The following is a 14,695-nucleotide window of genomic DNA, read 5'->3' as shown; positions in this document are numbered from 1 at the left end:
ATTAAGAATATACATAATAACAACATATAATTTTTGTTTATTATTAACCTTATAACATTCCACATAATATTTTTTAGTGTATAACAATTCTTACACTAATATTACTGTTTAATAGACTAATAGTAGAACAATACCTAAAGCATAATCTTTACCTAACTAGTCCATGAAAATAACGGACTCTTTTGTCCTTAATGTAAAGTTTAGAGGTCTCATGAGCAATATTTGAAAGTTGAGGAATCTTTCTCCATCAACTGAAAATTAGAGTAGTAAAGTACCACTATATACCTTTTAGACCCCGTTTGGACATAAGAATTTTCTCTAACTTTTTTCGTTTTTTTTTTTTTTTTTTTAAAATTAGTGTTTGGCCATAAAATTTTTAATTTTCTCTTGAAAGTGAATTTTAAAAAATTTCAAAAAGCTATTTTTCAAAATTTTTACTATCACTCACAAAACTTTAAAAACAACCCAAAATTATATTCATGTTCAAACACAACTCTAATTTTCAAATAACATTTTCACTTAATTTTTTTTTATTTTATTTTTTTTTGAAATTTTACAATTCTTATGTCGAAACGCCCACTAATCTACTTATTAAAGATTCACTTTGGACAGACTGTTGAAAAAACTAAAACCCATAAAGCAAACAATAAAAAGGTCAAAGCCCCAAAAAACAAATCAAAAAAGTGATCATTGCTTGCTCTTATTCGCAGGCTGGCTACTAAATAATTCTCTACTGTTTTTGTTTTTCTCTTCTCTCTTTCTCCGTCACTCTCCGATCTCTGTATCTTCCACCTATATATATATATATATATATATATATATATATATATATATAGACACACGCAGTTGTCACACACACACACAAACAGAGTTTCACATGGAGTCGCTTTCGCCGGCGATCGGACAGAAAGCGATTCTACGGTATACGACTACTCACAGCGATCACGATCTCTTTTTAAGTTCCGTTAGGTTAAGAACTGTACGGAATCCGAGCAGAGTTAGCCGGAGATTGAGAATTCGAGTGCAAGCTAAAAACGGAGCCTCCGAAAATGCTACCGGCGGCGGCATCGATTTTAGTGATCCTAATTGGAAGTTGAAGTATCAGAGAGAATTTGAGGCTCGTTTTAATATTCCTCATATTACTGATGTATTTCCTGACGCCGTTGAGTATCCTTCCACTTTTTGTCTTAAAATGAGGTATAATTTTGTAAAGAACATTTTTTTTTTGTTTGAATTTTATTGTATTTTTCTTGTTTTATGTGAAAAAATTTCTGGTTGAATTGGAAGTAGCATGAAACGTTTAGAGTTATTATTGAAAAGTTATAGGTACTATTAGGAATTTAAATTTGATATAATGTGACATTCTTTCTCTTAAGGTAGTCTGTTGCAAAAAGAATGACAACTTTTTATATGTAGAAACAATTAAACCTTAATTTTCCATTTTACCGATCATCTATAGTCATACAAATGTATAGATTTTAGACTACAAGTATCAAAGTCTTTTTTATTCCTTTAAACTTCGATTTGGTCAAACACCGCCACATAAATTGTGATGGAGGGGTACTACTTTTTTTGTGTGGATATTACATGAACTTTAATATTTTAATTTGACCAGCTGCAGCAAGATTTTTTGGAAAGAAAGGAAGAGATGCCGTTATTCAATTGGGAAAGAAAATAGTAAATCGAAATTTGGTTTGATAAAGAAAATATCATATCAAGGTTTATACTTTTAAAAAAATTAATGATTTTGGATTCTTGAAAGTTATGAAAGTTATATGTAACTGTACTGGTGTCAAACTCTTTGCAACCTCCTAGTATAGAACGAGTATCATATGAATTGAATAGATGAGTATTCAGTTCAAATTTGATTATTCTGCTGTGCTGTAGACTTGTAGTATTAGTTACCTTTCTCTATGTAGCTCTAGTGTTGCAACATTCAGTAGGCTATATCTGGCTTTATCACTTATCCAAATTTTAGTATTGCAAGTTTTTCTTGCATTTGTTGTAATGCACTTGGCCAGGTGGTCTGGTAAATAAATGGAAAGAGATACATTTGCTTAATAATAATGAAGATTTCGGGCAGAAAATTTGCTTAAGGACTAATTTTACTAACTTTAGTGCATCATTCCTGTTACAGGACTCCAGTATCTGAGGAGTTTGCAGAAGGTTACCCTTCAGATGAAAAATGGCATGGTTACATTAATAATAATGACAGAGTACTGCTTAAAGTAAGTCCCTACTTATTTTGCATAGATTTTCACCAATCGAATTCAGTTTACCCATACCATTTACTTATGGGTGTAGGTTACCTACCCTTAAGTTAGTGAATGTAACATTGGTTATCACTCCCTTATGTTTTCCGGTAATGGACTTTAGGTCAAAAACCATGTAATCTAAATTTAAAGTTGATAATTGTGTGGTATATCTACTTCTCAGCACTGATCTCCAGCTACTTGGTTATTGTCTTTAATTCAAATGTGGAAAAGCTCTGGCTCGTATTGATGTAGTTTTCCACATGGTACAGAGAACAGATATAATCTTCTAGTAATTTGCTCTGGTACTATGATTCCTTGTTCTCCCTTGACATAGATGGATAAATGAAATGGTCAGGCACTAATATCTATCTTAGTAGCTGCTATTTACCTCTTCCTACAGTTGAGGATGACTGTTTTTACTTATTTGATGCTCTTCTATATCAAGTGTTCTATAGTGATTTCTTACTTGACCTGGCAAATACACCTGCATGTCTCATGTGGATCATTTTGATGGAAAGTAGGTAGGCAGTTCAAAAAGCTAAACACTCCAGTTTTTAAGTCACAAGTATCTTATTTTATTCCGTTAATAAGAGCTAGAAGTACATTCCTTGCTGAAGATGATACTATCTCCCACACACAAAAAAAGGCAGCCCGATGCACAGAAGATGATACTATCTCAGTGTTCCAAAATAGATAAGCCTCCTGCATCTCGAGGATCAATTTAGATTAATTCGTCTATTTTGATAATTGAGATACTACTTGATAAAAACTAAAGTTGCAACCTTTCCCATACAAAATGGTTAAAATATATATTTGAATATGTTAGTCAAAAGTTGGTTCGACTCCCGGGAAGTGTAATAGGACTAATCTTTCAAATGGGAAAAGTAGTTGAGACAGTGTCGTAAATAGCGAGCGCTACAGCGCTAATAGCGTGTAGCGACGCGAGGCGAGACAGCATCGCTATTTTGGTCTGTTGCGTTGCGAGGAAGAAAAGGCGAGCGCCTCTGCATGTGTAGCGAGAGGTGCTGCGAGGCGTCGCTTTTTGAATAAAACGGAAGAAAAGGCAGCATTAATATTAAAACACAAAATTAGGGCTTGGGTTTCACTTTTCTCCTTCAGCGACGAGCAGCGACCTTCTTCTTCTCCTTCAGCGACCTTCGATCTTCTTCTTCTTCTTCTTCCATCATCAGCCATCATCACCAGGTATGTTACTTTCTTTTCTTTTCTTCTTCTTCTCCTTTTTTCTTCTACTTTCTTCTTCCTCTATTTCAGCAGCGACTTCTTCTTCTTTTTTCTTTTTCTTCTTCTTTCTTCTTTCTTCAATCATTCAATGATCAGCTCTTTCTTCTTTCTTTCTTCATTTTTCTTCTTCTTTCTTTGCTGATTTCCAGAGGCAGTAGCCTTTTTTTTGCTCTGTTTTTCTTCTTCTTTCTTTGCTGTTAGTTTCTTCTTCTTTCTTTGCTGTTTTCCAGAGGCAGTAGCCTTTTTTTTTTGCTCTGTTTTTCTTCTTATTAATATATTATTGTTATTGAGTTTTAGTTATATGTATATAATATTTTATGTTTTTGTATAAATTGTCGCTTCACATCAAAAAGGCGAGCGCTTCGCTGCGCGCCTCTCGCCTCAGTGAAGCGGGCCCTCGTCGCTATTTGTCGCCGCACGCTATCCAAAACACTGAGTTGAGAAGTAAGCTATTTGTTTTTATTGTCTGCTGATGAAGAATTAAATGGTTGTTGTTTCTTGTTTTTTTGGTTCCATTTCCTCCAAGTCCACTCATATTATTTAATTCTAGTCGACTCCAATTAAACAATTTTCATTTCAGGTAATTAATTATTCGTCCCCAACATCTGCTGGTGCTGAGTGCATTGATTCCAATTGTTCATGGGTAGAGCAATGGTAAACTTCTTTAGAATTTTCTACATTAAAGAGTTACATGGATACAATTATATACCTGTTGAGGAAATGATACAAACTTAATTTTTTACTATTATCGTTTTAATCACTCTCACCCTCTTCTACTCAGGCATAAGTCTTCCATAGTGCAATGGCATGCCTATAGATTGAAAAAATGGTTCTGGATTACTAAATTATCTTTCTCCATCTATGAGCTCCTGCTCCCAATTGTCACAAATTGAAGTCCTCCATCAATGTTGACTTTTCCACCTTCCAAACAGTTCAACACCCAAATTGGCACTATCCATTTCCTTGCCATCTTCTAACTTCGAGATTTCCTTTCTCATAGTTTATAGAAATGAAACTAGATAGTTGAGACATGAGATGCTAAAAGAGTTCTTCAAATGAAATAATAGAAAAAAAGGGTTCTTCCAAATGATATGTAAACCTCTAATAACTAAATATTACTACGAGATATATATATGTTGCATGCCGAGGAACAAATCCGTGAGGTTTGTTGGGCCAAAGCGGATAATGCATGCCATGGGCTTGGGTTGTGGCATTTAAATCCGATAATTTTTTGCCAAGCATCATTCTTGTTTTAAAACTGGTAAGACTTTAACATATACCATGATTTTTGGCACCAATTATTTTCAGGGTTCACCGTGCTGGTCCTCGAGAGAAAATATATTTCAAGCCAGAAGAGGTGAAAGCAGCAATTGTAACTTGTGGTGGACTTTGCCCTGGGCTTAATGATGTTATTCGACAGGTATTAGCATTTTATTATTGTTTGGTTTTGGTTCTTTGATTTCTCAGGGATGTAGTTGATTGCTGCTGCACTTATGTTGTTCTTCATCCTCTCTTTGTTTTCATTGGACGTAGATAGTTATCACCCTTGAGATATATGGAGTGAAGAAAATTGTGGGAATTCCTTTTGGATATCGTGGGTTTTCAGAAAAAGATTTAGCCGAAATGCCAGTAAGTTACTTTAACTCTTCTTCACTGCCCAAATGCTCCTTAAAATTTAAGTGCTGTTATTCGGGATTAAGTGCAAAAGCGTAACTTTAATCTCCAAACCGTCATTACTGATGAGGTGTTATTCTCCGCTCGATAAATTTCTCTTTAATGAGATTAGGCGTTTTACTGATTTTGTCGCCTGCTTTGTTCTTAGTTATCCAGGAAAGTGGTGCAAAATATCCATCTTTCCGGGGGAAGCTTGCTGGGAGTATCACGTGGAGGACCTAAAGTTAGTGACATTGTGGACAGCATCCAGGTGCTTAACTGATTTTCTCTTATACAAAAAACATATAGTTTGCTTGAATTGTTGCTTTAGAGATGAATTTGCTAGGGTTTATCTAAGATTCACTTCTTTTACTATTGTCAGGAAAGAGGAATCAACATGCTCTTTGTGCTGGGTGGAAATGGCACACATGCTGGTGCAAATGCAATCCATGACGAGGTTGCTATGCGTGGCCTCTATATTCATATAGGGTGCTCATTTAGACCAATATGCATGTCAATTAATATTCTCTGATTATTTGAAGTTTGATCAGTATAGTGTGTAATTGGAGACTGTAGAGAGAAGTGAATATTTCGAGAATAAGTGATTCTCTCTAGTGTCCTTATTAGAAAAGTAGAGTGAATGGTCCCTCTTCCATAGAATTGTTTTTAAAGTCCTTCTTACATAGAAACTTATGCCTCAAATTTAAAGTTTTTTCCTTGAAATTAAAGAGAGAAATTGTTTCAGATGACCAAGGATATGTAATAATTGAATAGTTTCTCCCTATGTCCTTGCTTATTGAATGGTTAATAACATTAGGTCCACTTACTATTGTTAGAAACTCTAATTTGATTTTGTCTACTGGATGTACAGTGCCGTAAAAGACGTATGAAGGTGGCTGTAGTTGGTGTGCCAAAAACTATAGACAACGATATTATGCTTATGGATAAGACATTTGGTTTTGATACTGCTGTTGAAGAAGCGCAGAGAGCCATTAATTCTGCTTACATTGAGGTTACTACGTTATGATCTACTATACTTTCATGCATCCCTTACTTCCATGATAGGATGAACCTTCTACTTTTATTAAATGACCTTCACCTGGCCCCATCTTGTCCTATGCTTTTTTCCCTTCAATTTGTCGGACCTCCTCTAACCTAATTCAATTGACAAATCTCTTTTTGAGAAGGAATTCCAATGATCTGATCAAGTTCTCTTCTATGAATGTCTCAGTGAAGTTACATTTTCTTGATTTTCTACAAGTTCAAGACATAGTCATCATGTGTTGCCAAATCTTGCAAGAACTACTTTGTTTGACAGAATCCTCCGTCTTTTTAGTTTTGGGAAATTCCTAGTGATCAGTGTCTATTTTTTCCCCAGATTTGTGGATTTCGAGTTTGTTTTCTCAAGTAATTGAATTTTGCATCTAAACATCTTCCTAAGTTATCTCATGTTAAGGACTGATTCCAAGAAGAAAAGTGCTCATTTACTTTTTCCTCAATTACAGTTATGCATCTTATTTCTTCCATGTAATCTGCTTGAGATGAAGTTTCTTTTTTGCTCTTTTGCAGGCACATAGTGCGTACCGTGGTATTGGAATTGTGAAGTTGATGGGCCGTAGTAGTGGGTTTATAGCTATGCAAGCATCCCTAGCTAGTGGACAAATAGACATATGCTTGATTCCAGAGGTTTGTAGTTTGCCTTATATCTATTGGATATTGTGCAATGCTTTTCTTGAGTTTCTCAGTAAGATCATATCTTATTTCATATCTCAGGTGCCTTTTAATCTGCATGGCCCACACGGTGTACTGAGGCATCTAAAATATCTGCTCGAGACTAAGGGATCAGCTGTGGTTTGTGCAGCAGAGGGAGCTGGGCAGGTTAGTTCCATCATAATCATGCTTGTGCTGCATTTGGATGTAACATCAAACGAGTTTTTTTTAACTGAAAAAGTCCCTTAGGCTTGGGATATGTTTATTTTTATCTCTATTATATTACGATGAGCACATATGGTCCTTTAAGCTTTCTAAACATGAGACTTTTGGTCCAACTAACAGAAACTGAAAGCAATCTCTGTAAAACTAGCGAAACTTGCACGTGCAAAGCATCACAACTATAGTCAAAGCGCGTCACAACAGTAAATTGCGCATCAATATTACTTCAATCACTGCTTCCCTTTTTTCCTTAACTTCTGCCTACCATCTTGACACTCTCCACAATCTGTGTGTTATAGTTACGGACTCCAAAGCTTCATCTAATCTTCTGGAAAAAGACCTCAGTATGGTTGTCCTTTTACTATGATCACGCACTCTCTAGTGCAATCCATTTGTTTTGGAGGAATCCATTTGCATTTTCTTCACTTGAATGAAAAATGCTGAGGTTTAGCAAACTTAAACGGATCTTTTGTGCTCAAGGTAACAAAATAGGGACAAATATTGACCTACCGCCTAACCTAAGGGACTATTTTAGTTAAGAACTCAATATTAAGTAGTACTCCCTCCGTTCCAATTTATGTGAATCTGTTTGACTGGGCATGGAGTTTAAGAAAAAATGAAGACTTTTAGAATTTGTGGTTCTAAACAATTCAAAAAGGGCCCCAGAGTATTTGTGTGGTTATAAAAGCTTTTCATTAAGGGTAAAATTGTAAATTTAAGCAAAATTGTTTCCAAATTTAGAAAGGGGTCATTCTTTTTGGAACGGACCAAAAAGTAAATAGGTTCACATAAATTGGAACGGAGGTAGTAGTTATTATCGTTGCCCATAAATTTCATCCCCTTTGCTTTTTTATTTATATTAGATAGTTTTTTTTTGGTTAACTTTTCTTTCAGTTCAATGTTTGTCACTATACTAGACAAAGCTCAAAGGTCACTTAGATTTTTACAGTTTTTGGTTACTTAATCGTAATGCAAACTATAGTAATAAAAACAGATGGATCAATTTCTGATTTTTTATAACACTTAACTGCATCTGGCCCAACCTTCATTGCAGGATTTCCTCGAGAAAACCAATGCAAAAGATGCATCTGGAAATGCTGTACTTGGAGACATTGGTGTTTATTTGCAACAAGAGGTTAGTGGCTGGCCAGCTTTACCATTGGGGGATTTTTGCTAGATACCCCTTAGCTATTCACATGCATGTTGGCCTATACATCCTTTGTCATTCTGAGGATTTCATTCTTTATTCGTCTTCTTCATTAAAGAAGTTCAAGTTACTTCACCAAATCACTTGTAAGTTCTACTTGGCATCTTTGTCCAATATGAGCACAAGCCATGTGGGGCTCTATCTAACATAGCTTTGGTAATCTTCCAATTTTTTTTTCTTCGTGCATCTGTTCCTAAAGGCCGTCTTTCAGATGAATCAATTTTAGTGGAGTTCTAAAAGAGCCCTTTGCTGGATTTAACTCATAGTGTTACAATTTCTTACGTGATCTCATGTATTGCACATAAGAATCTTGAAACTTTTGTTCTGGAATTTCTAAAAGAGAAATTCTTACCTGAATATCATTTTATATGAGATTGACCAGTAATTGCATATTAAACTGCTATGAGTGGTGTCCTAGCTTCTTTCAATTGAAATGTGGTCATTGTCAGTCATTTTTTACCTGCTATCTCCTAATATCTAATTTGTGGTCATCATCACTTTATCTTTTTAACTCTGCCTACATGAGCTTTGCAATGCATAACTAGTCCCAAGCATACAGGAGGAACATTGTGGTTTGTGGTAGGTTGACCGCTAGTGTAAAAATAGTTCTAATATCATTATAAATCCACTGAATGCTATCTAGAATAGTGAGCTAATAAATACAGAGCTTCCGTATAACCGATCCCCAAACTAATTTGCAAGGTGTAGTTGATTGATTGATTGATCAATCACTTCATCTTTTTTATCCTTAAAGCACCGTACCTGTCAGTAGAAATTTCCATGCACATGAAGGCTCATGGCTCCCTTTGTTATCCTTCTTTATCAAGTTATGAGAAATTCATGATAATCTGCCTGCTCTCTGACAGATTAAAAAGTACTTCAAGGAGATGGGAGAGACATCCGATGTGAAATACATTGATCCTACTTACATGATCCGTGCATGCCGTGCTAATGCTTCAGATGGAATTCTGTGCACGGTACTTGGACAAAATGCTGTAAGTCTCTCATGCCTCACTTAATGATTAATTCAACTTCCCCTTCCCGACTTATATGTTTTGTGATTGAGACATTATTCAACCATTTATTAATTCAACATATGCACTTTTTGTTTTGACAGGTTCACGGTGCATTTGCTGGATATAGTGGTATCACAGTGGGTATATGCAATACTCATTATGTCTACTTTCCAATTCCAGAAGTCATCTCTAAACCCAGGGTTGTGGATCCTAACAGCCGCATGTGGCATCGTTGCTTGACATCCACAGGCCAGCCAGATTTTCTTTAATCAAGAGACAATTTATACTTCAGAAATCTATTGCAGTGTAAAATAGAGAAGCAGGGAGCCAAATTGAGAAGCTTTAGAGCTTTGCCGGTTCCATTTATTTAAGAAATAACACGGAAAATAGGATTCCCCCATTTTTTGCTAGGCATACATAATTTGATGCCAGTTCAGAAGGGCATATTGATAAATGAAGCTTTGTCAGAGACTAGGAGTAGCATTTTCACTTGTTCCTCACATTCTGTAAAGCTTCTCTTATGGTTAAAGAAATTCAATCTTAACCTAGCCCTTATGTACTATTTGGACTTACTCCTGGACCAATTAAGGTATACCATAAGTTATCGTCATTCAGTTGGACTTAGATTCATTCATATGTAAGTCAGAACTTCAATGGGACTGTTTTAATAATATATGACATGAGCAAATTCAAATGTGTATGATGTCCATTCAAAAATATAATGGCCTCTGAATGTGATTGTTATATCTTTAAATATTGAAGAAATATCATGTGAGTCTACCTGTTATAAACTAGCGATGAGTTTATTATTTTTTGCCAAGTATTTGTTACACCCAAAGATTATCTTAAGTTTAGATTGGTCTTTGAATATTGATTGAAGTTCTAGTAGCATGCAGATTATTTGGGGTTTTTAGTGCATGCAGATTATGCTGCATCCGCTTGTAGCAGTGGTAGGAGAATAGCAGAATGAACTTATAACCATTAAGGAGATTAAGAATGGTCAAACGCCAGTATTTGTTTAGTGACAATGACTAAGGTAGGTAATTATCATTGCTTTCGTTGAACAACTTTTCCATAAAAAAGTATTAACTGTTAAATTACCAAAGGATGTCAAAGACCTAGTGAAATAAAAAGTTCTCATAATTAACAATAGGTTCTATAGCATATTCTGTCTTCAAATATAGGGGTGTACATAGGTCGGGTTGGTTCGGATTTTTCAATTATCAAACCAAAACAATAGTGTCGAGTTTTTAAATTTATAAATCAAATCAAACCAACAAAGTCGGATTTTTCAATCTCGGGTTTTCTCAGGTTTTTTGGGTTTTTTTCCGGTAAAGTCTTCATAGCATAAAATATGTAACTTGTGCTCCAAATATTTCTTTAAGTCCTTATAAAATACAACTATATAATGTGTTTTCCAAGAAACTAACACAATAATATGAGATAAGTTATAGCATTATACTAAAATATTCAATAACATTGATAAAATAATAAAATTACATAAGACAAATATTGCTAATTAATAAGCCATAATGAAAATTAACATTATCTAAAAATACTATATAGGTCATGCTAAAATAAGTATAGCTAATAAGTACGAATATTAATTACATAACTAAGCACTAAAGAAAAAGATAAACTAAGTTATACATTTTCATTATAAACTAATGTAAAACTAAAATAATTATCCAACACTATCGTCATTCCTAGTATTGAATTGAATTTCTTTTGTTAGCATTAGTATTGATTTAACTTTGTTTGAGTTATTACATTTTTAGGGGCAGAGCGACCGGGCCAGACGAAATTCTGGTGGAATTTTGGAAGTGTGTGGGGAGAGCAGGTTTGAAGTGGTTGACTAGGTTGTTTAATATTATTTTTAAGGGGAAGAAGATGCCGGATGAGTGGAGGTGGAGTACGGTGGTTCCATTGTATAAGAACAAAGGTAATATCCAGAGTTGTAACAATTATAGGGGTATCAAATTACTGAGTCATACCATAAAAATATGGGAGAGGGTGGTTGAAGCGAGGGTGAGGATGACAGTGTCTGTATCCGACAACCAGTTCGGGTTCATGCCGGGTCGTTCGACTACAGAAGCTATACACCTTGTTAGAAGGTTGGTGGAACTATACAGAGAGAGGAAGAAGGATCTGCACATGGTGTTTATTGACCTAGAGAAAGCGTATGATAAGGTTCCTAGAGAAATTCTCTGGAGATGCCTGGGGGAAAAAGGTATGTCGGTTCCATACATTATGGCGATTAAGGACATGTATGATGGGGCTAAGGCTCGGGTTAGGACAGTAGGAGGCGACTCTAAGCATTTTCCGGTTGTAATGGTGTTACACCAAAGTTCTGCGCTCAGTCCGTTCTTATTCGCACTGGTGATGGACGCGTTAACACACCATATTCAAGGGGATGTGCCATGGTGCATGCTATTCGCCAATGATATAGTTCTGATTGATGAGTCGCGAGCCGGTGTTAACGAGAGACTGGAGGTTTGGAGACAGGCTCTTGAGTCTAAGGGTTTCAAGCTGAGCAGGACGAAGATGGAATACCTGGAGTGTAAGTTCAGCGCTGAGCCAGGGGAAGAGGGCGTGGATGTGAGGCTTGATTCGCAGGTCATCCCGAGTAGAGGCAGCTTCAAGTACCTTGGTTCGGTTATCCAGGGGGGAGGGGAGATCGACGAGGATGTCACACACCGTATTGGGGTAGGATGGATGAAGTGGAGGTTAGCATCTGGAGTCCTGTGTGACAAGAGAGTGCCACCGATACTCAAAGGTAAGTTTTATAAAGCGGTGGTTAGACCGGCCATGATGTATGGGGCTGAGTGTTGGCCCGTTAAGAACTCACATATCCAGAAGATGAAAGTAGCAGAAATGAGGATGTTACGGTGGATGTGCGGGCACACTAGGATAGATAAGATTAGGAATGATGATATCCGGGAGAAGGTGCATGTGGCTCCCATTGATGACAAGATGCGGGAAGCGAGGCTTAGATGGTTCGGACATGTTCAGAGGAGAAGCCCAGATGCTTCGGTACGGAGGTATGAGCAGCTGGTTGTGGAAGGCACGAGAAGAGGTAGAGGGCAACCTAAGAAGTATTGGGGATAGGTGATCAGGCAGGATATGACGAGGCTCCAGATTTTCGAGGACATGTCACTTGATAGGAAGATGTGGAGGTCGAGCATTAGGGTTGTAGGTTAGAAGGTAGTTGAGTCGTGCCTTACTTCGTACCATTGTGGGACTAGCCATGTAGGGTTTTTGTCTAAGATAGCTAGTGACAATGTTGTGGCTTACTATTTCGCTTTTCAGTGCATGTCCTATTTACTAGCTATCGCTTTTGCTTTGCATCTTTCTTCTAGATTTCATGGTGTTCCTATTTTTCTTATGATTGTTGTGGTGATACTAATATTTACTAATATTGTCTCCCTTTGCTTTGCATCTTTCTTCTGGATTTCATGGTGTTCCTATTTATCCTATGATTGTTGTTGTGATACTAATATTGTTTTTTTTTTTTTGTCATTTTGTCTTTTTATTTTTTTGAGCCGAGGGTCTTTCGGAAATAGCCTCTCTACTCCTTCGGGGTAGGGGTAAGGTCTGCGTACACACTACCCTCCCCAGACCCCATTAGTAGAATTTTACTGGGTCGTTGCTGTTGTTGTTGTTGAGTTACTACATTTATGGGCAATAGAATTTGTTTACTATTCAAGAATGTTAAGTCTAAACTTGAAATAATACGTTAAAAGATAAAATTGTGAAAAAGTTTAAGAAATATTTATAAATTACATTACAATACATATTTATATGTATAAAATATTTTTAAAAATTATATAAATGTACCATCGGGTTTGTTTGGTTTCGGTTTGAATTTTTTTAGTTAAAACCAAACCAAACCAATTATGGTCGGGTTTTATTTTCCAATACCAAACCAAATCAAACCAAACCATATCGATTTTTTTTTCGGTTTGACTCGAATTATCATTTTGGTGCGATTTATCGGTTTTCTTTGTACACCCCTACCCAAATACATAGGAATCGACAAAGAAATCAGCTTTAAAACGGGATATTCATATGACCATGCTTAGCTGCTAGTTGCTCGGGCAAAACTGTCCAAATTTTCCTCTTTTGGTTTTCATGTGGATTGTGACTAAAAATATATTTTCAGATCTTTTAAATTCAGAGATTAGGAAACAGAATTCACACGTGGCTTTCGGAAAAGATTAATGGTTGAGTTAATAGTTAATACTCCTCTGTAGCTAAAATTGTGATATGAATCAAAAAAAGCTTCGTCGCCTGAGAGATTCGAACTCTCGCGGGGAAACCCCATGTACTTAGCAGGCACACGCCTTAACCACTCGGCCAAAGCGACTTATTGATTTGTGCTGTAAGGCTAATAATATTATTCCTTCTCAATAATCCGGACAACAAGAACTATTACTCTATTTAAACTATTAAAAGTAGAAAGTTCTTGAAGTTCTAGTTACAATTAAATCTCTGAAAAGCTAAACACTTTCTGGAAAAAAAGTATACAACATAAAACACATACTATTATCAACTACTCTCTTCGGTCAACTTTAATCGATTTTTTTGTCTCTTTTTACACATATTAAGTAATTCACCTTTTAGCATTAATTAACAATGAGATTGATCATATTAACCTTAATTTGCTAATTGAAAATATAACAAACTACTCATAGGCTCTTTACTCCAAAGACAACTTTGGAAAGAAGAAGTTAATTCCTTCTTGATATCTGAAAAAATCAAATATTCTGCACCATAATAAAAGGCCAATGGACCGGAGTGAGTAGTAGGTATCTCTTACTCCATTTAAAGTCCAAATACATTTTATAAAGTTAAAGGGATTGTACATATATAGTTTACTTTTTGTTTTGTTTTAAATTTTTATTTCCGTCTCTTGTTAATTTCCATCTCTCTATAAGTTTAGATTGACATCATTTTTCGGAAAAATAAAGAAAGAAACTTTGCTTTAGAATAGTAGAGGAACTAGACGGAAAAAATTAATAGCAACAGTGAACTACATCAAATGCTGTTTCACAATAAAAACATAACACTCAGACAAATTTCACAATCAGCTCAAATAACATTGGAAATTAAACGAAAAGAAACAATAGACCAAACAAGGGTAAAATTAAGAAGTAGTACTAGTAATATATTTAGTGGAGCTGCACGATTAGTTGGATGGAGGAGGTGAAAGTGTAGGAATGGTAGGAAGTGAAGGCATGTTGGGAAGAGGAATATTGGTAGGCATTGGTGGTAGAGTCATCTTTGGTACAGAGGGCAATGTAGGCAGAGATGGCAATGTTGGAAAAGATGCAACACTTGGCAATGGTGGCAATGTGGCTGCTGTTGGCAAATTTGGGATTGTAGGCAAT

General features: G+C 35.8%; 1 protein-coding gene and 1 non-coding gene across 2 annotated transcripts; one reads left to right on the top strand and one right to left on the bottom strand.

Moving 5' to 3' along the window:
• The first annotated feature begins 808 nt into the window (after positions 1 to 808).
• Positions 809 to 10,003, top strand: LOC104095003 (ATP-dependent 6-phosphofructokinase 5, chloroplastic). Its single transcript, XM_009601027.4, has 13 exons — positions 809 to 1,197; positions 2,138 to 2,228; positions 4,078 to 4,151; positions 4,806 to 4,917; positions 5,031 to 5,126; positions 5,320 to 5,421; positions 5,533 to 5,607; positions 6,022 to 6,162; positions 6,720 to 6,836; positions 6,924 to 7,028; positions 8,137 to 8,217; positions 9,156 to 9,284; positions 9,407 to 10,003. Exons 1-13 carry the CDS (start codon positions 878 to 880, stop codon positions 9,572 to 9,574), a joined length of 1,611 nt encoding a protein of 536 aa, XP_009599322.1. The 5' UTR covers positions 809 to 877; the 3' UTR covers positions 9,575 to 10,003.
• A 3,586-nt stretch (positions 10,004 to 13,589) lies between these two features.
• Positions 13,590 to 13,671, bottom strand: TRNAS-GCU (transfer RNA serine (anticodon GCU)). The gene has a single exon. It is a non-coding gene; the product is annotated as a tRNA-Ser (tRNA).
• Between the last annotated feature and the right edge of the window lie 1,024 nt (positions 13,672 to 14,695).

The sequence above is a fragment of the Nicotiana tomentosiformis genome, chromosome 4 (assembly GCF_000390325.3).
Source record: "Nicotiana tomentosiformis chromosome 4, ASM39032v3, whole genome shotgun sequence".
Taxonomy (NCBI): Eukaryota; Viridiplantae; Streptophyta; class Magnoliopsida; order Solanales; family Solanaceae; genus Nicotiana; species Nicotiana tomentosiformis.
The sequence above is the reverse complement of the archived record's forward strand: the minus strand, read 5'-3'. Positions and strand labels throughout refer to the sequence as shown.

Bases quoted from the DNA above. Each gene is read 5' to 3' on its own strand.
- LOC104095003 (XM_009601027.4), top strand. From the start codon at position 878: ATGGAGTCGCTTTCGCCGGCGATCGGACAGAAAGCGATTCTACGGTAT. The intron at 2,229-4,077 runs GTAAGTCCCTAC...TTTTCATTTCAG, and splicing joins ATGACAGAGTACTGCTTAAA to GTAATTAATTATTCGTCCCC. The intron at 7,029-8,136 runs GTTAGTTCCATC...CCTTCATTGCAG, and splicing joins CAGCAGAGGGAGCTGGGCAG to GATTTCCTCGAGAAAACCAA.